Below are 22,284 nucleotides of genomic sequence, written 5' to 3' on the forward strand. Positions count from 1 at the left end.
TTGACAGTTTGCTGCAGCATGTGGAAACACGATGAACAAAACATATGCAGGCCAATTGGAAAATGTCGCTACATAATAGAGAAGTAAACGGTCAATAGAGTAATAGATGATTCTAAACATTTGAAGAAAAGTGAAGTTTCAAGACTAGCTAAACTGAGAACAAAGAGGATATGGAAGAAAAATGAGGATGAGAATTCACCAGGGCACACACTGAAGTCAAACTCTCAAGCTGGAGGCAGAATGTAAGTTCTATTATCATTAGTTGTTTGGATGGGACAGGCAAGAGGCATAATGGTAGACCTTCAATGTTTGATGCCTTTGAAAGGTACATGTTATGCTGCATTTTACAGAGTTGAATTGTAAATCCAAGTACAGTACATTTACTTGTACGCTCTTGTCCACCCAAGTAGAGCTAGACAACCTTTCATCCAAAATCCCGAAATCCGAAAAGCTCCAAAATTCAAAGGTTTCTTCATGAAGCTTTTTTTTCATTAACAAGGTTGTTTGGTGTGCAAACAGTTAACCCAACTCCACACCTACTTGATGCACGTCACTCAGATGTACGTGGGTGGGTGCAGCCCAGCACTGGTAGGCCTCAATTCTGTGTCAGGGCCTGCAGTACTCACAGTGAGTCTGCTGTTCGATAAGATTTTTAAAAATTTCACCGTCAAACTGTCACTTATTCCGAAATTTGAAAAATTCCAAGTTCTAAAAACATGCTGGTTCCGAGCATTTCGATAAAGGATCGTGTACCTGTACTTGCATTTTCTAAAAGCTCTCATATTTGTCTGTCACGATTGCTTTTCCTAATATGGTGCTGTCTTTCAAGATCATGCAATGATTTGTTAAGACTATTAAGTTAAGTCTGTTAAGTTATTTGTTAAGACTTCCTTCACATTCGATTCCAGAATTTTCAGGCTAACTGACCTGCTGTGCTCTGCAATTGTTCTCCTTCCTGTCCTGAGTAGCAGGGTGACACTTACCAAACTTCAATCTGCTAACACCATTCTCATTGAAACAAACAATTTGGTTGAGTTACACAGTGTCTCTGATTGTTCAATTATCAGTATGATAATGTGGATTATTCCTAAGTGAGCACAAATTGGACATTGCATAAATACACAACTAATAAATGCCAATCTAATTTTGTCTTGTAAACTGATACATCTGCAATTCAGTTGCTGATACAGATAACATATTAGAATTTGGAATACAATATTCTGAACATATCTTGGGACCCTGTGCAGGATTTAGAATTAATACATCACATCTGTTATAGTAAACATTTAATAACATTTGGGAAGATTGTCATGAAGGAAAAATATAACAAGGCACATTACAAGATAATTCAAAACTCAAAGAGCTTGTGAAAACGCAATAATGGTAAATGGCAATACAGAGGAACCTCGATTATCCAAATGACATGGATGAGGAATATTTTGTTTGGATACTTGAAAGCTGGATAGCACAGTTTAGCCAAGCATTGGGACCTTGCGATCTTGACCGGACACTCTGAAATTCGGATAATCGAGGTTCCTCTGTAATTATGATTATTTGTAAAGTGGTTTGCCAAGGAAACTGAAAATGTAAGCATATGTCTGGTGTGAAGTAAAGAAGAACATTTTAGAACAATAAATACAGTACATGAAATATGGACTGAATCCAAGCAAAACAAGAGTTATTAGCTTTGAAAGGAACATATCAAAAATCAGCACGTGTAGGTGTGACAGTGAACTGGAACTGAAACAATTTGATTGACATGTGGAAAATAGCCACGTGGCATGTGGAAATAGATATCTGTGGTCGTCAAAGACTAAAGTCCAGAAGAATTGACAAATTTTAAAAAAGGGTATTTTGTACATGGAAGATCTACACATACAGATGTGCAAGCTTAAACATTTCTCGAGCTGGAATTTGTTGTAGAAATAAGGAAATACTACTTAGTGAGAATTCAAATGTTGAGCTTAATGGAGAGTGTGAGGTTGTGAAGGTGTCTATGAGCAAGACAATAATTCATAGTGCATTAAGAATAGGAAGCCAATGGAGTCAGGGCTGAGGAGCTATTTTATTTGAAAGGATTTTTACAAGATTAACAAGACAGTTGCCATGTACACATTTAATTGAATGCGACATAGGTGCAAAATTGTTCAAAATCTGAGTCGACTGCCATGGTTGGAGTTGAATTATCATGTGGTCCATGTTGCTGTGAATAAGATGCATAGCTTATTCTTATTTAAACCAGGAATAATTACAATTTATGTATTTTATAACCAGGGATTTTTAAAAAAAAATTCAAATAAACAAATGGAACTTACCGAAGCAGCAAGTTTTAGGACTTCTACATTTTTTCTTTTCCGAACTTGGATGTTTTGGCTAAGGCTTTGAAATAATTCTTTTATATCAATCTGAGTTTGAAATTGAGGCAGACCTGCAAGAAAAGAGAAATGTTTTAATCAAATCATAATTTATCAAGTAATTACAAACTGCAATAGATTTTTGAACTTCAGTGTCAGTATTTAGTACAGTCCATTCCTGCAGTGATTATTTCTGCAATCAGTCACGTAATTTGTGAATATTAAAGCCGGTATCCATAATGAAAGGGAATTATATATATTAAATAGAGAGATGGACATAAAATATTGATTTCCTAATTAATTAACAGAATGAAAGAGAGATTTTAAAATTGATAACTTAGTCTTTTTTTTATATTGAATGAGCCATGTCTTTTCTGAAAGATATTTTGTCATCTTCCCTCATTTCCTCATCTCTTTGCTCCACCTGAAGCTGACAGCTCGTCAAGTGATTTATAAACTAATTCCAGGCTAAATCACTGATTCTCTCAGATCTACAATTAGCAATGGTCAAGAATGGGCCAAATATGTCTTCAATCCTTTCAGGAAATGTCTGGGACTCTCTTTGGTGCTCCTACAGAAATAATTTGATATAATATAGATTGAATAATGGCAAGGCTTATACCGTTAACTATTATAAAGAAAGGCTTCTGCTCTATACCTGTAAGAGAATGTTCAAATGCTGAAGTTGTGGTAAAATCTTGTATATAAGGTGTTTACTCTGTAAATTCTCAAAAATATTTAAAACAAAACTTACTAAAATGTTAATCCTTTGAACAGCTGTGGCTAAAGTCCATGCAATGTCGCACTGATACTTATCATTTCCTGAGTAATGACCAGAAAGAATTCTAATAATTCCAGAAACAGATGTAGCATATTTACTCGAGTAATGGTTGATCTCATGTTAACATTTTCAGTTTAATTTTTAAAAAGTTATTTTAAAACTTACAACTTCTGGTTAATGATTTACTTGCTTGAAAAAGTAGTTTCTTTCTACTTTAATCCATAATTTCAGTTACATCACACTGTAAACTTTTGCTATAAATTCTGTCTTATAATCGTGTACTCCACAACCACCTGATGAAGGAGCGGCACTCCGAAAGCTAGTTCTTCCAATTAAACCTGTTGGACTATAACCTGGTGTTGTGTGATTTTTAACTTTGGACACAATGTTAGGTAGCATTGTAGACAATAGCATAAACTTGCAAAGGGATATTGACAATGTGCATGGGAAAAAATGTGGCAGATGCATTTCAATGTCAGCAAATGCGAGGTTATCCAATTTGGACCAAAATAGGATAGATTGGTGAACTTTTTAGTTGGTATGATGTTAAATACAGTGGATGTCCAAAGAGACTTGGGGGATAAGGTGCATTGATCTTCAAAATACTTTGAACAGATGCAGAAAATAATAAGAAAGCGAATAGAATTTTGGCCTTTGGGTGTAGATGACTAAAGTACAAGGATGCAGAACTTATGCTGCAGCTATACAAACCCTGTTAGACTCCACTCAGATCTGGGAAGGATATATTGGCATCGGAAGATCACCATGTAAAGTTACAAGAATAATGCCTGGACTTCAGGGTTTAAATTATGAGGAAAGATTATACAAATGAGGTCCTGTCTTCTTCAGGATTTAGAAGATTAAGGGTGACCTGATCAAAGTTTCCAATATATTAACAGAAAGAAAAAGTGTAAAAATAGATAAACTATTTCCATTGGTTGGGGATGCCAGAACTGTTCAAGAGAGACGTTAAGAAAATATCTGCACACAAAGGTTGGTAGAGAGTCACAAAAGTTTGGGACTCTCTTCCACAAATGGCAGTAGACACTGGATCAGTTGCTAAGTTTATATCAGAGATAGATACAGTTTTGTTAAGCAAAAGGTATTAAGGGATATGGGCCAAAGGCAGGGATGAGTTAGGCCACAGTTCTCACAGTTATATTACACAGTTCTCAATCTAGAATAGCCTATTCTCTGGTTGGTTCCTCAAAATATTGGAAAAGCACAGCTGATCAGGCAGCATCCAAGAAGCGGAAGAGTCGACGTTTCAAGCATAAGCTCTTCATCAGGAATAACGCTTGAAACATCAACTCTCCTGCTCCTCGGATGCTGCCTGAGCAGCTGTGCTTTTCCAGCACTACACTTTTTGACTCTGATCTCTAGCATCTGCAGTCCTCATTTATCCTGCTCAAAGTATTGGTCTATAAAGTCATTATGTATACAGTCCAGGAAATCTGACTCAACAATACAATTGCTGGTTTGGTTCGTCCAATCTGTACATAAATCAAAGTCATCTGTGATTGCTGTTGTATCCTTATTGCATGAACTTTTGATTTTTTGTTTCATTACATCTCCATTACTCTATAAGGGGCCTACAGACCTCCAAGAACATTTTCGGCCTTTGGTGTTTATTATTCGCACCACACAGATTCCAATCATGATTTTCAGAATCAAATTGTTTCTCACTATTGCGTTGAGCTCACCCTCATTAACAAAGTTACCCCACTCCCTTTCAATTTTTGTCTGTCTTTCGTCAATACTGAAATATCCCTGGACATTAGCGTTCCCATTCTTGGTCATCTTGCAGATATATCTATGTAATCATAACAATGTCATAACAGTTTATATCTAATTGCACAGCTAATTTATTTACCTTACTGGACATGCTACTGAAACACAAAGACTTTATACCTGTCCATTTAACTTTGTACCTTGTTATCATTTTAACTTTATTTTGCACTATGGCACCTTTTGGTTTTTGCCTTTGTTTCTCCTGACTTCCACTTTTGCTTCTTACATTTCTGTGTTTTGTTTCTATCCTGCTTTCTTCTCTGTCTCCCATCCTCCTGCCGTTCTAGATTAAAGTCCTGCCCAAATGTAGCCCTTTTTGCTTGTAACAATCCCACCTTCCTCAGAAGCAGTCCGATATCCCAGGAATCTGAATCTCTCCCTCCCACACTATTTCTGTAGCCACATATTCTTCTTGTATATCTTGTTATTTCTATGCTCACTAACACGTGGCACATGAACCAATCATGAGATTAAAACCTTTGAGGTTTACTTTATAATTTATGTCCTGACTCCCTATATTCTGCTTGTAAGATCTCATTCTTTATTTTAAACCTAGGTTAGTACTGATAAAAGCTACGATGAGTGGCTGGTCATCTTACCCCTTCAGAACACACTGCGGCCACTCTGAGAAATCCTTGACCGTAATATCAGACAGCCAACACAACATTCTGGACTCTCTTTTGCAGTGGCAGACGTGTGTCTGTTCCTATTATAATCGAATCCCCTATTATTATAGCCCTGCCAATCATCTTCTCCTGTACACCAGAATAACCCATTGTGGCCATCATCTCTAGTAGTTCCCACCACTGACATTAGACTGATTAGCATATAGTTGCTAGCTTTATCGGCTCTCTGCCACAGCACCACCTTTGAATCATTCTTGGGGCACCTACAACTTCCTGTCTTATGGCACCACTCTAAAATCAAAGGAGGATTAAAAGTTTATGGTAAGAGCTTTTGCTATCTCCACCTCAGTTTCCCACAGGAGGAAAGGTGATAGTCTATTTGTACTTCATAGCTCGTTACCACCGGGTGAAATTCCATTCTACAGCTTTCACATTTCTCTGAAATTTACCAACAAATTTGTTTTTCTCTCTCTCTCCTAAAATTTGGGACTTGTGTAAATATTCAGCAATATCACACAACTTTTTCTGTTCCTTTACTTCAACTAAAATAGATTCAGTCTGAGTCTGGCAAATTGTCCTTCTCTAGAACTATCATATTATCATTATTATTAAATATTATCATTATTAAATATTATCACTACCTCCTTTATTTTTACATTCGCCATTTCTCTTGAATACCTTGTAACCAGGAATTTTAAATGCTCAATACCTTTTATGTTTAACTAGACCTCTGTAACAGTCATGTGACAGATTGTGCTAGTACTAATTAACTATTTTTCACAAGATCAGGGAAAATCATATTTAGGCACTTTTAAAACTGATGTGAAGCATTAGTGATATTTAGTTATTTGTTGAATAATTAACAATATTGAAACAAGTGAATACTTACAATTTGATGTTAGATTCTCTTGAAATATTTTATAATATTTACTGAGTAATTTAAAATTCTCTTGATTGATAATTTCCTGTAGAGAAATATCTCCAAACCTAAGGATAAAGACATTTTCTGATCAGTCTATTTCAATTTACCATAATATTTAACGTAAGCCTAAAGAACATTTCAAACTTGAGTTTATAAAGTAGCTTTCATAACTTTAATGCATCCAAAAATATTTCAGGGGTAACAAAATACATTGAAAGACACAACTATAGTGTGGTAAAGTGGTGGAATTAGTTTGTGCATATGGTTCCCACAAATAGCAATAATGAGAAAATAGATCATCTACTTTTTTGAAGGATAATTGTTGGACATGCTAAAAGTGGAATTTTACATAATTATAATCATGTAAAATCTGGAAATTATAGTGTACAATAGTGAAACAACACTAAAAACATTTCCCATTGCACACACTTTTAATGGACATATCAACCATAAACTGTTGTGCTCAAACAATGACATCACATAGGGCTTCCAGGTTAAAATTATCAAGTATCATTTACTTTATAATGTGGAAAAACACTTGCACAACATTTGTAATACTTTAGACTTCCCCAACTAGTTTACCAAGTGCTGTGAACATTTTCTGCATTGAGAGCACTCTTACCTTGTGATTTCTTGGAAACTGAAGTCAACAGTCCAATAACTGAGGAAGCCACCTACTTTTTGCTCTGAATCAAGTGGCTTTAGGGAACCACTAAACCAAAGCTTTTAAGAAGATAAGCAGGAGAATTTATTGTCTTAGTTATTGCAAAACACCCGGTTGACCAGACTTGGAGCCACTATACTACTAGTTCTCTCGCTCCCCTCTCTGGTCTTAGATTTCTGTTCTGCAGACCCAGCAGTTAGAGAAAGGAAACTGCCAGAAGTTGCAAGTTATCTCCCTCTCTCACCTGGCAGAAGTCCTTAAATACCTGAAAAAGATTCTAAATACAAACATTTCAGACCACCTGGTTAAGATCTTAAATGGTGGAGTATGACCAATTCTCAAGACTTGAATAGAAGTTGGCTAGAATCGGAATTGGACAACTTCATGAATCCACACAATTCATCTTAATCAACAGGAAATTCTGCAGACATCACATTTTATCCTTTGTTTTCAGTTCTATTGGTCCACAGGGGTTATTTATTCCTTAGGGTTTTGTTAGCTAAATCGAAATTGGTTGAGTTTTTCTGGAGGGTTTTATACCTTGAAGTCTAATGGGGTTTCTTGCAATATCTTACCAAACCCACCACTTTAATTAGAGGAGGGATGGCCTAGTGGCATTATTGCTGAACTGTTAATCTAGAGACCCAGCTAATTTTGAGGGGACCCAGGTTGAAATCCCACCATAGCAAGATGGCGGAATTTGAGTTCTATAAAAATCTGGAATTAGGAGCCAATGATGGCCATGAATCGATTGTTGATTAACAGCAAAAACACATCTGGTTCATTAATGCCCCTTAAGAAAGGAAACTACCATCCTTACCTGATCTGGCCTACACGTGACTCCAGACCCACAGCAATATGGTTAATTCTTAACTGCCTTCTGGCCTAGCCAGTTATGCCTACATCTGATGAATGAAGTTTAAAAAGATTCCTTATCATGTTCGTGTGATGTCTCTCAATCCTTGAGATTTCAGCACATGCTGTTCCGAGAACAATTCGTCATTTAACAGATATTAAGAGACTGACATCTCTTGTTTCCATGCCATCTTTATAAGGCCATTTGACATCAAAGCAATATTCAACTAAGTATGAAATCAAGGAGCCCTGGCAAAATCAGAATGAACCTTCTCTAGTTGCTTCTTCAAGGACCTACCCTCTATCAATAAGGTCAGAAATGGGAATATTTGCTGATGATTGTGTAATGCTCCACCATCTTCAACTCAAATACTGAAGCAGTTCCATGTCCTAATGTAATTAGACCTGTGAATATTAAGACTTGCGTTGATAAGTGACCAGTATCACCTGCACTGCACAAGCGCCAGGTAGTGACCATCTCCAACAAGAGATAATCTAACTATTGACCTTGATATTTCATGATTTGGAGATGCCGGTGTTGGACTGGGGTGTACAAAGTTAAAAATCACAACACCAGGTTATAGTCCAACACCTGTTGGACTATAACCTGGTGGTGTGTGATTTTTAACTTGATGTTTCATGATATTATGATCAATGAAAGCCCTACTCTCAACAGTCTGGGTTTTGTCATTCACCAGAAACTGAACAGGACTAGCCATATAAATATAGTGGTAACAAGAATTGATCAGAGTGATAGGAATCCTGCAGTAACTAACTCTGCTCCTGATTTGCAAAGCCTGGCCACAATCTACGAAATAAAATTTAAGGAGTATGATGGAATACCACTACTTGCCCTGATAACTGCAGCCCAATCACACTCATGAAGCTTGGCACCATCCAAGACAAAGCAGCCCACTTCATAGGCAACCCATCCATCACCTTTAACAATCAGTTCCCATACCACTGACACACTGCGACAGCAGTGTGTAACATCTACAAGATGCACTACAGTAACTTACTATGGCTCCTCTGACAGCACCTTCCAAACTTGCAATCTTTACCACCTTGAAGGACAAGGGCAGCAAATGTATGTGTACACAACCATTTACAAGTTCCCCTCCCCTCCAAGTAATTCCTTTACTTGGAATTATATCACTGTCTCTTCACTGTTGTTGGGTTAAAACTCTGGAACTCCTTGCCTAACAGCACTGTGGGTGTCCCTACATTCCAAAGACTACAGCAGTTGAAGATGGCAGCTCACCACCATCTTCTCAGGCCAATTATGTGTGGGCCACAAACATTGGCTTTGCCAGCAGCATCACATCATATGAATAAGTTATCAAAAAAGCAGAGATTATGAAAAATTTAAAAAGGAAATTGTTTAGGCCCTAAAGCAAAATAAATTGACAGGGCCACGGGATAGGACAGGAGAATTGGACTGGTGGGTTTGCTTAACAGACAGTTGGCATTAATCATGGGCTCAATGGCTTCCGCTGTACCTTACTGACTCTCTGACTGTATGAATGACCAAACTCAGACCTGTGATGGTCTGTGTGTTTCAGTTATTTACTGTCAACCCATCAGAAATAAGTGCTGAAAAAGTTATCTTCTAATTTTCTCTTGAATTTCCTAAAGAAATTCAGTATGATTCGTGATGGACATAGTTCTGAGTTCAAGACAATTTCAACTACAGATACCAGCAGTTTTCTGTTATGTCATGCAAATGGGCAATCTTTATATGTGAGCCAAAATGAATGTTGTCAGGGTAATTAAACGTACGGACTTCACAGATGAGTCAGGGCTTATTGTCACCAAGTATCCACAGCCATATTTCAATTTGTCTGGTTAGTTTTTAAATAGGGGGTGACAGCTAGCACAAGAACTTTAAAACAAAGAATCTGGATTAAAAGAGATCCATAATTTTAGATATGGTCAGGCAGTATGCGAGGAACAGAAGAGTTGACGTTTCGAGCATAAGCTCTCCATCAGGAATGTGGGCGGGTGGGGCCCAAGGGGGCTGAGAGATAAATGGGAGGGGGAAGGTAGCTGGGAATGCGATAGGTAGACAAACGTTGGGGGTGACGGCGCTAGGTTCATGTGGAGAGTGGAGCTGAAAGGTGAGAAGAAAGATGGACAGTTTAAGAGAACGGTGCCGAGTTGGAGGTTTGAATCTTGGATAAGATGGGGGATGGGGAGATCAGGAAACTGGTGAAATCGACATTGATCCCATGTGGTTGGAGGGTCTCAAGGCAGAAGATGAGGTTTTTTTCCTCCAGACGTCGGGTGGCTAGAAACATTCCAGATGGCTTCCTACTTCAAGGACCACAATTTCCCCTCCTATGTGGTCAATAATGCCCTCCAGTGCATCTCCTCTACTTCCTACACCTCTGCCCTTCAACACCATTTAATCAACACAAAGAGAGAAGCCCCCGGTCCTCACCTTCCACCCCACCAACCTCCAGATGCAATGCATCATCCTCCGTCATTTTCACCGCCTACAATCAGACCCCACAATCAGAGATATATTTCCCTCCCCAACCCTACCTGCATTCTGCAGGGACCAGTCCCTGCATGACTCCCTTGTTAGGTCCAACCCCCACCCACCCCCCCGCCCCACCAACCCACCCTCCACTCCCGGCACCTTCCCTTGTCACCACAAGAGGTGTAAAACCTGCGCCTATATCTCCTCCCTCACCTCCACTCAAGGCTCCAAAGAATCTTTCCACATCCAACAGAGATTTTCCTGCACCTCCAAACACCTCATCTACTGTGTCTGTTGCCCTCGACATAGTGTCTTCTATATGTGGGAGATAGGATATTAACTTGCGAACATTTCAGAGAACATCTCCGGGATACATGCAATAAAGAATCCCACCACCCTGTGGCCGAATACTTCAACTCCCCCTTCCACTTCGCCAAGGACATGCAAGTCCTGGGCCTCCTCCCCCGCCAAACTCTAGCCACCCGACGTCAGGAGGAAGAACACCTCTTCTTCTGCCTTGGGACCGTTCAACCATTTGGGATCAATGTCAATTTCACCAGTTTCCTGATCTCCCCTCCCCCAACCCTCTAATTTGGTACTGCCCGCTTGATTTGTCCTACCTGTCCATCTTATTTCCCACCTATCCATTCCATCCTCCACTCCAACCTATCATCACCACCCCCACCTTCATCTACTATCACATTTCAAGCTACCTTCCCCTAGTCCCACCCACGTCCCATTTATCTCTCAGCCCCCTTGGGCATCCTGCCACATTCCTGATGAAGAGCTTATGCTCGAAGTATCAACACTTCTGCTCCTGGGATGCTGCCTGACTGGCTGTGCTTTTCCTGCACTACACTTTTTGAATCTGGTCTCTCGCATCTGCAATCCTCACCTTCTCCTTCATAATTTTAGGTGCTGATCAGAGAATGTATGCTAAAATATGGCTTTGGAATAGCTAGCAATTGCCCATAGTTATTGGTGAAATTACTTTGTCATGTTTTTATTTGAACCAGTGTCACTATTATACAATTCTAGTTGGATTAATTTTCTTCTTGTGCGGTTTTGTATGCATCATTAGTATCAAGAGCTATCCAGTTACCATTATTCCAGAACGAAAGCAATCTGAGAAAAGAAGGGTTTGCAACTCGTATGGACATAAAAAAATAACATTTTATAGAAATATTATGCATTTCATTTTATATAACAAAGGAAAGCAAAATGGCTCTCTATGTTCCTTCCAAACAGATGATTAAAATATAAATACAAACTACAACAGCAATTTGAGTTTATATGGCCAATTAATGGGGGAGTTAGTAGAAAGCCTTACCAAGAATTGAGCCAAAGGACAGATGCTTATAAGGACCATGAAGGAAGCAAGTTAGTTAGAAGGCCAGAACTTAGGAAGGGAACTCTCAGGCAAAGGGTTTGGGTTGTTAAAGACATGATTGTCAATAGTAGGATAAGTAGTGTATAAATACACAAAATGGCATACTCAGAAACAAGCAGAGATTAGCGAGTTCTGAGAAGATTTGTAGCTCAGGTTGAGGCTCTGGATGGATCACCATTGGAAATGACATCACCAACCCAAAGAAACCCAAACACTTAAAGAGAAAGCAGGAATCATCAGCAATGCTTTGTCCGGAGGCTCACTGAAGATGTTACCTAGTACGGTGACGAAACGTCTGAAAATGAACCTTCCAACTCAGCGAGCAAACCTACATCCAGAATAAGCAGAGATCTTAGTTGGGGGGGGTGGGGTAGAAGTGGCATAGGAGTTGTAGCTTAGAGAACACTATAGAGATAAAAATGAGTGAAGCCATTAATAGTTAGAGGTGTTGGGGGATTATGAGAGTATTTAGGTCAACAAGGATAAGGGTAATGGATGAGTTGGACTTCAAGGCAGGATAGAATATGCATAGTATATTTTTGAATAAGCTGAACCTTCTGCTGAGATTGAGTTGGGACGCTGACCTGGAGAGCATGCATATGGCCAAAACATATGAGGTTTTAGCAACAGTTTGCCCAGAGGCAGAGGTGGCAATGATGCAAAAAGAGAAACTCCTTGTGATAGCAAGGACTTGGGATTACACACTCAGCTACTGGGCAAATAGTATATTAAGATTATCTGGTTCATCAGAGAGTAGTGGCTGAGAAAGGGACTGAAATCTGTAGCAGAGAAATGGAGTTTGTGACTTCAGTCTTCTCATGTTTACTTGAAGAAAACTGCAGATTACTCACAATTTAGTTTGGATTCAGATCTAATAGAAGGGGGAAAAAAAAGTGAAGTACAGCTAACTGCTGTCAGCTCCTATATGAAAACTTACTCCTCACCTGTAGATGTTCATGAGGGACAATAAATGGATGTGGAAGATCAGCGTTTAAAGGTCAAACTCATAGGACACTTCAGACCTAACAGAATGTTAATGAAAGAAAAACTATTGCTAAGATTATTTTCATTCATTCTTGGGATGTAGCCATCACTAACAAGGCTGCAATAGTGACCACCACTTGAGAGCATGTTGGTGAATCCTTCTCCAGGATTGTTACAGTTTATCTGTTTGAAAGTAGATCATCAATGCTGTTAAATACGCAATTCCAGGATTTTGATCCAGTGAAAATGAAGAAACGTGAGGCATATTTAGCGCTGAAAATTGAGTTACTTAGAGAGTAACCTGAATCTAATAATGCTACCATACCACACTGGCTACTGTTCTTCTAGTTGCTGTTGTTTGGAAGTTTGGCAGATTTCATTGAAGAATCTTGGACAATAGCACAGTGTACCAGCAATTTAAACTGATAGACAAGCTACCAATCAAGCAAATTGCTTTTTTTGTTTGGTATTAAGTTTATGCATTGTTGCAATTGTATCCATTCCAGAGGGCAGGGAGCACATCAATATAATAATAACTTAAGTTTTTAAAGTAGAAAGGTTTTAAGGAGTCAATAAGTGAGAATTCTCTGCCTCTGACATTTCTTAGCCACAATATTTGTTATGTTAGTCCAGTTGAGTTTCTGATCAATGGTTGGTCCTTGATGTAAACAGTGGTGGATTTGATAATGGCAATCAAATTGAGCGTCAACAGGTGGTGATTAGACCCTTTGTGCTGAAAATGTTACATACCACTTGTCAGCCTGAGTCTAGTACTTGTCCAGTTATTGCTGTACTGGTATGGATTAGTTTACAAACTGAAAATTTGTGAATGGAGAAGAAAAACAACCCCACTTTAGACTTTGCTACCAACAATTTTAATGTTTGGTACAACTTAAATTGCTGGTCATTGACATTTAAGAAGTGTCTTTTTTTGTGTCTTTAAAAATTATGGACTACAAGGAGAAAGAACTGTTTTTAAGAAAACAGGGATTTACCAGGATGGTTGCATAATTTCACAGCAAGGAATTCATTACCTATGTGAACTCTGTTTGCTGTGGCTATTAGTCTCTGCAATACACAGATGATCAGGAGCTGAAGAGTTTCTTTTTTACAAGTGAAGCTGATTGGCTCTTAGCCAGCTTAAGAAGTTGATGCTGTTGTTCTCTCCAGAACACTGCATGTTCTCAGCACTAATAAACACTGGTTAAACTGGAGGGAAACGAGTTACATTTTCTGCAAAGGTTGCTGTAAACCGTGATTTTTGATTTGATAAATCAACGATATTTTCCAAGTGAATCAGTGCTCTGTACTTCTTACAACCAACAAAAGCTTCCAAATAAAGACAATTAAATATAAAGGGCTTAGCTAGCTGAAGTAGGATCCCATTGACACTGGAAGCAGGAAGTCAAAACAACTGAACTGACTTTCCAGCTTTTTGCTACCTCCGTTAATAATCTAATTTCCCTATCTGTTTGTTTGTGTTTGCGTGTATGTGTGTAGATGTACAAGGGATTATTTATAAGGGGTTGCAGTTTTTGTTAGTAGTGTTAAATATGAATGATTTTTATCTGTTTATCCATAGCTGTAAGTCTAAGTAACTATAATCAAGTATAATTTTTGTTTCGTACAGAAGCCTGATCTGTGCTTTCTGTCAACTTTTATCTGAAAATCAGGTAAAATAGGGTACTGTATCTTTATGAAAACAATTTTAATGTTTGGTACAACTTAAATAGCTGGGCTAGATTTACAAAAAAATTAGCCTAGTGAATCATAACAGACAAAGCTGTTAAAGAATCTACGCCCAGGACATTACCCTGATAATCTCCAGCAATACTGTCTCTGACCACCATATTCATCTTCCTTTGTGTTAAGTATGTTTCCAGTTGCACAAAAAACAGGCACATATTAGAAGAAGTGGCAAGATATTTAGGGAATTTGCAGAAGAAAGGTTAAATGAATGGAGCTTGTTTATTTTAGGAAAGGAAGTGAATGATGGATGTCTTAAGGGGAGTGGAAAATATCAAATGAAAGGAACCTGTGAGACATTTTGTATTTTATGACAAACATCTTCCACTGATGATAGTTGGTTTGAGCTGAGTACAGGAAACATCGGTCTGATGACACATATCCCAATCCTCCAGGAAAAGGAAACACAACAAATCAATTTATTACTTATTGACTAGCAGAATTAAATCTGGGCACTGAGGAATATAAATCAACATTTGATTTTGTTTCTGAAATATTGCACAGTAATAATCTATGTGTTATGAAAACAAATAGGATACGACTACCAATTTTGAATAGAACCAAACAACTGATCCTAAATGAATCAGAAAATGCTAGAAATCCTCAACAGGTCTTGTAGCGTCTGCTGAGGGCTTCTAACACTGTTTTTATTCCAGATATCTACTTTCCACAGTACTTTGCAATGTTGAATAATTGCTGTGTGGTAAAGCATCCTCCTTTTATACCTCATTATGATAGCAGAATAACAAAAATGTATCAATAAAAATATATGAAATTGAGTTATTCCACCTCAAGTTTGTACTTCATGATTTACTTGAAGTCAAACAATTGCTACAGCTAGGTGAGGAGAGCTGAACCGTCTCTCCTCTTCTTGAGGCCCCATCAAAGACTTAATTTTTTTTGCATGTAACTAGATCACAATTCAATTAAACATGGCTAACACGAGAGGTCATAGTTTTAAGATGGTTGGAGGAAAGTATAGAGGGGATGTCAGAGGCGGATTCTTTACACACAGAGTTGAGAGAGCATGGAATGCGTTGCCAGCAGCAGTTGTGGAAGCAAGGTCATTGGGGACATTTAAGAGACTGCTGGACATGCATATGGTCACAGAAATTTGAGGGTGCATATATGAGGATCAATGGTCGGCACAACATCATGGGCTGAAGGGCCTGTTCTGTGCTGTACTGTTCTATGTTCTATGTTCTATGGTGGATATGAAAATTAAGAAGCCAATTACAAGATTTTCTTAAGTGAAAGAAAAAGAATTTTATTACTTATGATGTCCAAGAAAAATAAAAATGCGACATCAAACACAGACAAAAATATGATTATAAAGTTTTAAGAAAATATAAAATAGAATCCTGACCGTGTGGAAACAGGCCATTTGGTCCATCGGGTCCACACCAACCCTTTGTAAATGATCCCATCCAGACCCACTTCACTAACCTATCCCTATATCTCTGCATTTCCTATGGCTAATCCAACAAGTCTGCACATCCCTGGAAACTATGGACAATTTAGCATGGTCAATCCACCTAACCTATACATCTTTGATCTGTGGGGGGAAACCCACGCAGACACAGGGAGAATGTGCAAACTCCACATAGACATTTGCCTGAGGGTGGGGAATTGAACCCAGGTTCCTGGTGCTGTGAGGCAGCAGTTGCCAACCACTGAGCCATCGTGCCACCCCTATGTCTACTACAAAAAGGAAAATTGGGTAGTTTAAATGCCTTTAGAGACTTTAAGGTGTTTGATTTTAACCAGAAACCATGGTTAGATTATAAAACATAGGAGCAGAAGCAGGCAATTCAGTCCATAGAGTCTGCTCCACCATTCAATGAGGTTATAGCTGATCATAGATAATTCCCAACTCCACTTTCCCGTCTTTTCCCCATGACCCTTGATTCCCATACCGATTAAAAAAAAATCTATCTCAGCCTTAAATGTACTTAATGACCCATCTTCAACCGCTCTCTATGATAGAGTTCCATGTATTCACAACCTTCTGAAGGAAGAATTTCTTCCTCATCTCTGCCTGAAATGTGATTATAGCCTCTGATCCTAAGCTCCCCCACTCTGTCAAGTCTTCTAAAGAATCTTGTATGCTTCAATAAGGTTGCCTCTCATTCTTCATATTCCAATAAGTATAGGCCAAATTTACTCACTCAATCTCTTCCCATAAGAGTCCTTCCGTAGCTGGTATCAGCCTTGTGAATTTTCTCTTTCCTGCCTCCAATGCCAGTATATCTTTCCTTAGATAAGGGGGCTGAAACTGTTCACAGTATTACAGCTGTGCTGTTTAGTGCCTTATGTAGTTGTAGCGAAGCCTTCCAAGTTTTATACTTCATTCCCTTTGAAATAAAGGCCAACATTCCATTGGTCTGCCCTATTACTGGCTGAGTTTAATTGCTAGCTTTTTGTGGTCATAGACTAAGACACCCTAATCCCTCTGTTCTGTGGCTGTCTAAAGTTTTTCTACATTTAAATAATATCCAACTCCTTTATTTTTCCTACCAATCACGCATTTTCGCACATTATATTCCATCTGCCAAGTTTTTGCCCACTCACTTAACTTGTCTATATCCCTCTGCAGACTCTTTGCATTATCCTCACTCCTTCCTTACCACTTATTTTTGCGCCATCCGCAAACTTGGCTTTAGTAAATTCACTTTACTCATCCAAGTCATTAATATGTATTGTAAATAGCTGTGGCTCCAAGATGATTCCTGTGTACCTCCACTGGTTATATGTTGCCATCCTGAAAACATCCCCCTTATTCTGACTCTCTGTTTCCTATTAGTCAGGCAATTCTCTATCCATGCTAATAATAACACTTATCTTTCTAAGTAGCCTAATAGAGTCAAGAGATGTACAGCACGGAAACAGACGCTTCGGTTCAACTCATCCATGCCGGTCAGATATCCTAACCTAATCTAATCCCATTTGCCAGCACTTGGCCCATATCCCTCTAAACCCTTTCTATTCATATATCCATCCAGATGCCTTTTAAATGCTGCATTTGTACTAGCCTCCACTGTGCTCAGTGATGTAGTTAAGACTTCCTCAGTAAGTGTTTTCAAAGCTAATATAGATACTTTTTTGAACAGTAAAGGAATTAGGGGTTATAGTGAGAGGGCAGATAAGTGGAGCTGAGGCCACAAAAAGGTCAGCCATGATGTTATTGAATGGTGGAGCAGGCTCGAAGGGCGGGATAGCCTGCTCCTGTTCATAGTTTTCATGTTCTTTTCCAGAATCAAGGGTTCCCAGGAGATTACTACAAGTGCATCCATTCTCTCTGCAGATATTTCCTTTAATTTCCTAAGGTGCATTCTATCAGGTCCAGTTGACATATCGGTCTTCAGGCCCCTTCTGTTTATCATCAGCAGTAGCAAAGCCTGTCAGTAGCACTGAGATTTTATGTGTACCTTTGTTTCTAATAATCAAGTTTGTAGCATAAAAGAGCACTGTTCATCTTATCAAATGGATTTTTGTTCAACACTCAAGATATAACAACAGTATTTGAAGATATTTTTTGTCATTATATTTAAATGTCTGCTGTGCTCAGTGCTAGCATTCTTGCCTGAGTCAGAGATTGTGGGTTCAAATTTCACCTCAGACATGAACAGGGAATCCAGGCCAATAATCAATGGAGGACTGAGGCTTTAATGGGGAGGAAGAAATCAGTTGAGTGGATAATTGGTTCAGGTCTTTAATATACCAAAGGTAATGTAGAGATGAGAGAACTGTATAACTTGCCCCTTAGTGCAGATTTATACAAAACTGGCAAATGCCCAACAATTCAAGAATTCTTACTCCAACTTTCCACTATATAGCAAACATAACTTTGATTGAATTAAGTTACTCAAAAACAACTCTGTGCACAATGTGGGGCACATTTTATAAACAAAATGATACATGTGTACCTCTCTGCCAGAGTTTGTTGTTCATTTATTCCAATGTTAAAAAATACTGGGTGCACACGCAGCAGCTTTCCATCTTTAATCTCTTGCGGCAAAACTTCAAACAATCTACTGGGAAGCTGAACCTCCACTGTGTAAAAATCTCTGCAAAAAAGAGGAGAGAAGTGAAGACACCGCAGACATTTAAAATGGTATTCAATCTAGATGTTCAGACATGCTACCAATGGAGCAGATTGTAACTCTATGTGGGATCAGTATGTGTGGAGCCTAAATAGGCAGTGCACCTAAACATAGAGAGTAAGTTAAGGACCAGGCCTTCAACTGCGACAGTTCGGAATGGTGTAAGTGCTGGAGCATGGGAGCTGGAATTCAAGTGGTCCCAAGGATAAAGGAATACTGAGGATGGGCTAGGTAGAGAAAAGATTTGCAGAACCAATATTATTTCATTAGGAAAAGAAAACACAAAGAATCGGCTGGCTCAGAATTCTTTGTTGGGCCCTGAGGATCTCTCTCGTTCAGGCTTGAAAGGAATCTTTCCAAGGATTAAAGAAATTTCACATACTCTGGTCTCTTCCAGTCAGTACGAGTACCAATAAAGTTTCTCTGGTAGGCATGTATCGAGGTATTCGTTCCCATGTTCCAGCATTAAAACTGTCACTGGGCAACAACATTTACATTTCAATTCAGACCCCAATTGCCTTTAGCTGGAGCCTTGGTTGACTTGAAAGTAAGCAAAGATATAATAAAATGACCCATAGTAAATAAGCCTAAACATCCACCACCCTGCCAGCATCACACATTGTTCCCAAATATGATTAGAATCAACCTAACTTCTCTCAAAGTAATATATTTAATATGCTATACTGAGGTGTATAGCAGCACAATAATAAAATAAATGTAAGCAGTGTTGTCTGAAAACCCAAATATAATAGCTTCATAAACAACACTTAAGCAATTAGTTTTAAGATGCGAACCATGGCCTTTGAGTAACAATTAAGCAGAAATAAATTTACCATTCCTAAAATGATAAAATATTCATAAATAATAACATATGTCTAACTTTCAAACTTGAGTTTTTCTGTCTCAAGGCCACACATTGTACAGACAGAATATAAAGACAATTTATTCCAGGCACCTGCTGTTGCTAAGACTGGCATGTTTCACCATGAATGAACATTTAATCTCTTTGTGCAAACATCCAATTTCTGCTCTGCACTTTGGGCGACAGGGCAGTAAAAAGCTGGAATTCATCATATAAGGACAAATGTGTACAAACCCCACCAAATTGCTGGTCTGCAGTGATGTATATTGGTACTCCAAATGTGAAAGTGTGAGATTGTTAGGAACTTGTTGTTAACTCAACAACGATATCAAGACCACATGGCAATATGGTGCATTCTTGGAAGTAAATTAAACTATTTTTGTTGTTGACAAAGAAATGGTGTTGTCATCTTGAAATATTATTTGGATGAAGTGTGAAAGAACTTTTTTACGTAGTGTATTGTGATATGGCCGTAGATAACGGTAGCATGGACTGGTGCCATAAAGATTATGTCACCGAGCTAGTGATCCAATGGTTTAGATTAGATTAGATTAGATTACTTACAGTATGGAAACAGGCCCTTCGGCCCAACAAGTCCACACGGCACCGCCGAAGCGTAACCCACCCATACCCCTACATTTACCCCTTACCTAACACTATGGACAATTTAGCATGGCCAATTCACCTGACCTGCACATCTTTGGACTGTGGGAGGAAACCGGAGCACCCGGAGGAAACCCACGCACACACGGGGAGAACGTGCAAACTCCACACAGTCAGTCGCCTGAGGCGGGAATTGAACCCGGGTCTCTGGCGCTGTGAGGCAACATTACTGTGCAGTAATGCTTTTAGTGATCCAATGGTTTGCTATAATGCTCCAGTGATATGAATTCAATCCCACCATGACACCTTCAGGAATGAAACTCAAATAATTAATCAGTTTTGAAGAAAACGTTAAATGAAAAGTAGCTATATTAACGGTCGCTCAGTAGTTAGCACTGCTGCCTCACAGCGCCAGGGACCCAGGTTTGATTCCAGCCTCGGGCGACTGTCTGCGTGGAGTTTGCATATTCTCCCCGTGTCTACATGGGTTTCGTCCGAGTACTCTGGTTTCCTCCCACAGTCCAAAGATGTGCAGGTTAGGTGAATTGGCCATGCTAAATTGCCCATAGTGTTAGGTGCATTAGTCAGAGGTAAATACAGGGTAGGGGAATGGGCCTGGGTGGGTTGGTGTGGACTTGTTAGGCCAAAGGGCCTGTTTCCATACAATAGGGAATCTAATCTAATCAAGTTAATGGATTGTTACAAAAATCTCTTTGATTCACCTAAGTTCATCAGGGAATGAAGTCTGCTGTCCAGACACACAGCATATGGCTGACTTTTACTGCCCTCTGAAATGGCTGAGCAAGCCACTTAGTTTCTCAAATTGCTCCTGAAAAGTTATATACTTGAAACAACCAGCATCAACTTAAATTATAAAAATGCACTCGGCCTGGTTAACCGTGTAAAGCTCTGGAAACATCTGGCAATATGTGTCAAAATTCAACGTGATGTCCCACAGACTAGTCAGGAAACAGCCTGACAGTCATTTTTATCTTGTTGTACAACTAATGCTCAATTTCTTCATCACTATTTCTGGGCTTATTCTGAACATCCAACAGAATGACCATTGAGTGCATATAATCAGAAAGGAGTTATTGTGGGAGCCCTAAAAATTGATGTCTCATGGCACGTGGTCATTCATGGGCAAAAATCCTTTTGCTGATTCCCACCTCCCACTCACTCTCAGCTGATGAATCCATGTTCCACCATTCTGAACAGTATTTGGTAGGTAGGTTGGTAGGTAGAGAATAGAATGTGGTCTGGGTGGAAGACTCCAATTTTCATCACTAAAATGAGAAGTTTCACAAACCTTCCCATTCCCAATCACAACAAGCCCCAACAAGTCAGTGCAAAAGGAACAGCTGAAGCATTTGCACCATTTTAGTCAATTCATAAGTCTTCAGTCAATTCAATTTATTCCACATGTTTTCAAGAGGTAGCTGATTACTGCAAAGATTATGGGCCCTAACAACACACTGACCATACAAACAAACATACCAATTAAGAGGAGTAGGCCACTTGGTCCACTGGGCTTATTCTGCTTTTCAACAAGATCATGACTGATCTGGTAACTCAACTGAATGAATTAAAGAAAAACTCTTGCTTACCCTCTATAACCTTCAACCATTTGCTTCTTAAGAATCTATCTATCTGTTGTGGTTCTGTTCGCCGAGCTGGGAATTTGTGTTGCAGACGTTTCGTCCCCTGTCTAGGTGACATCCTTAGTGCTTGGTAGCCTCCTGTGAAGCGCTTCTGTGTTGTTTCCTCTGGCATTTATCGTGGTTTGTCTCTGCCGCTTCCGTTTGTCCATTCCAGCTGTCCGCTGCAGTGGCCGGTATATTGGGTCCAGGTCGATGTGTTGGTTGATAGAATCTGTGGATGAGTGCCATGCCTCTAGGGATTCCCTGGCTGTTCTCTGTTTAGCTTGTCCTATAATAGTAGTGTTGTCCAGGTCGAACTCATTTTGCTTGTCATCTGTGTATGTGGCTACTAAGGATAGCTGGCCGTGCCGTTTCGTGGCTAGTTGGTGTTCATGGATTCGGATCGTTAGCTGTCTTCCTGTTTGTCCTATGTAGTGTTTTGTGCAGTCCTTGCATGGGATTTTTTACACTAATACAGACC

General features: G+C 39.1%; 1 protein-coding gene across 11 annotated transcripts in view; it reads right to left on the bottom strand.

The window, feature by feature from the left end:
* Positions 1-22,284, bottom strand: part of inpp4b (inositol polyphosphate-4-phosphatase type II B) — a 969,352-nt gene that overhangs the window by 67,648 nt on the left and 879,420 nt on the right. For all 11 annotated transcript variants that reach the window (XR_006309059.2, XM_043674147.2, XM_087980071.1 and 8 more), the window contains 3 exons: positions 18,522-18,662; positions 6,442-6,539; positions 2,316-2,428 (listed from right to left, as the gene is read on the bottom strand). Coding sequence is in view for 10 of the 11 variants with exons in the window: in XM_043674147.2 (XP_043530082.1) it covers positions 2,316-2,428; positions 6,442-6,539; positions 18,522-18,662 (352 nt within the window). In the remaining variant the exon portion in view is untranslated. The remainder of the gene's footprint in view (positions 1-2,315; positions 2,429-6,441; positions 6,540-18,521; positions 18,663-22,284) is intronic.

The sequence above is a fragment of the Chiloscyllium plagiosum genome, unplaced genomic scaffold (assembly GCF_037043375.1).
Source record: "Chiloscyllium plagiosum isolate Xiang-an unplaced genomic scaffold, Cpla_swu_hap1 HiC_scaffold_36, whole genome shotgun sequence".
Taxonomy (NCBI): Eukaryota; Metazoa; Chordata; class Chondrichthyes; order Orectolobiformes; family Hemiscylliidae; genus Chiloscyllium; species Chiloscyllium plagiosum.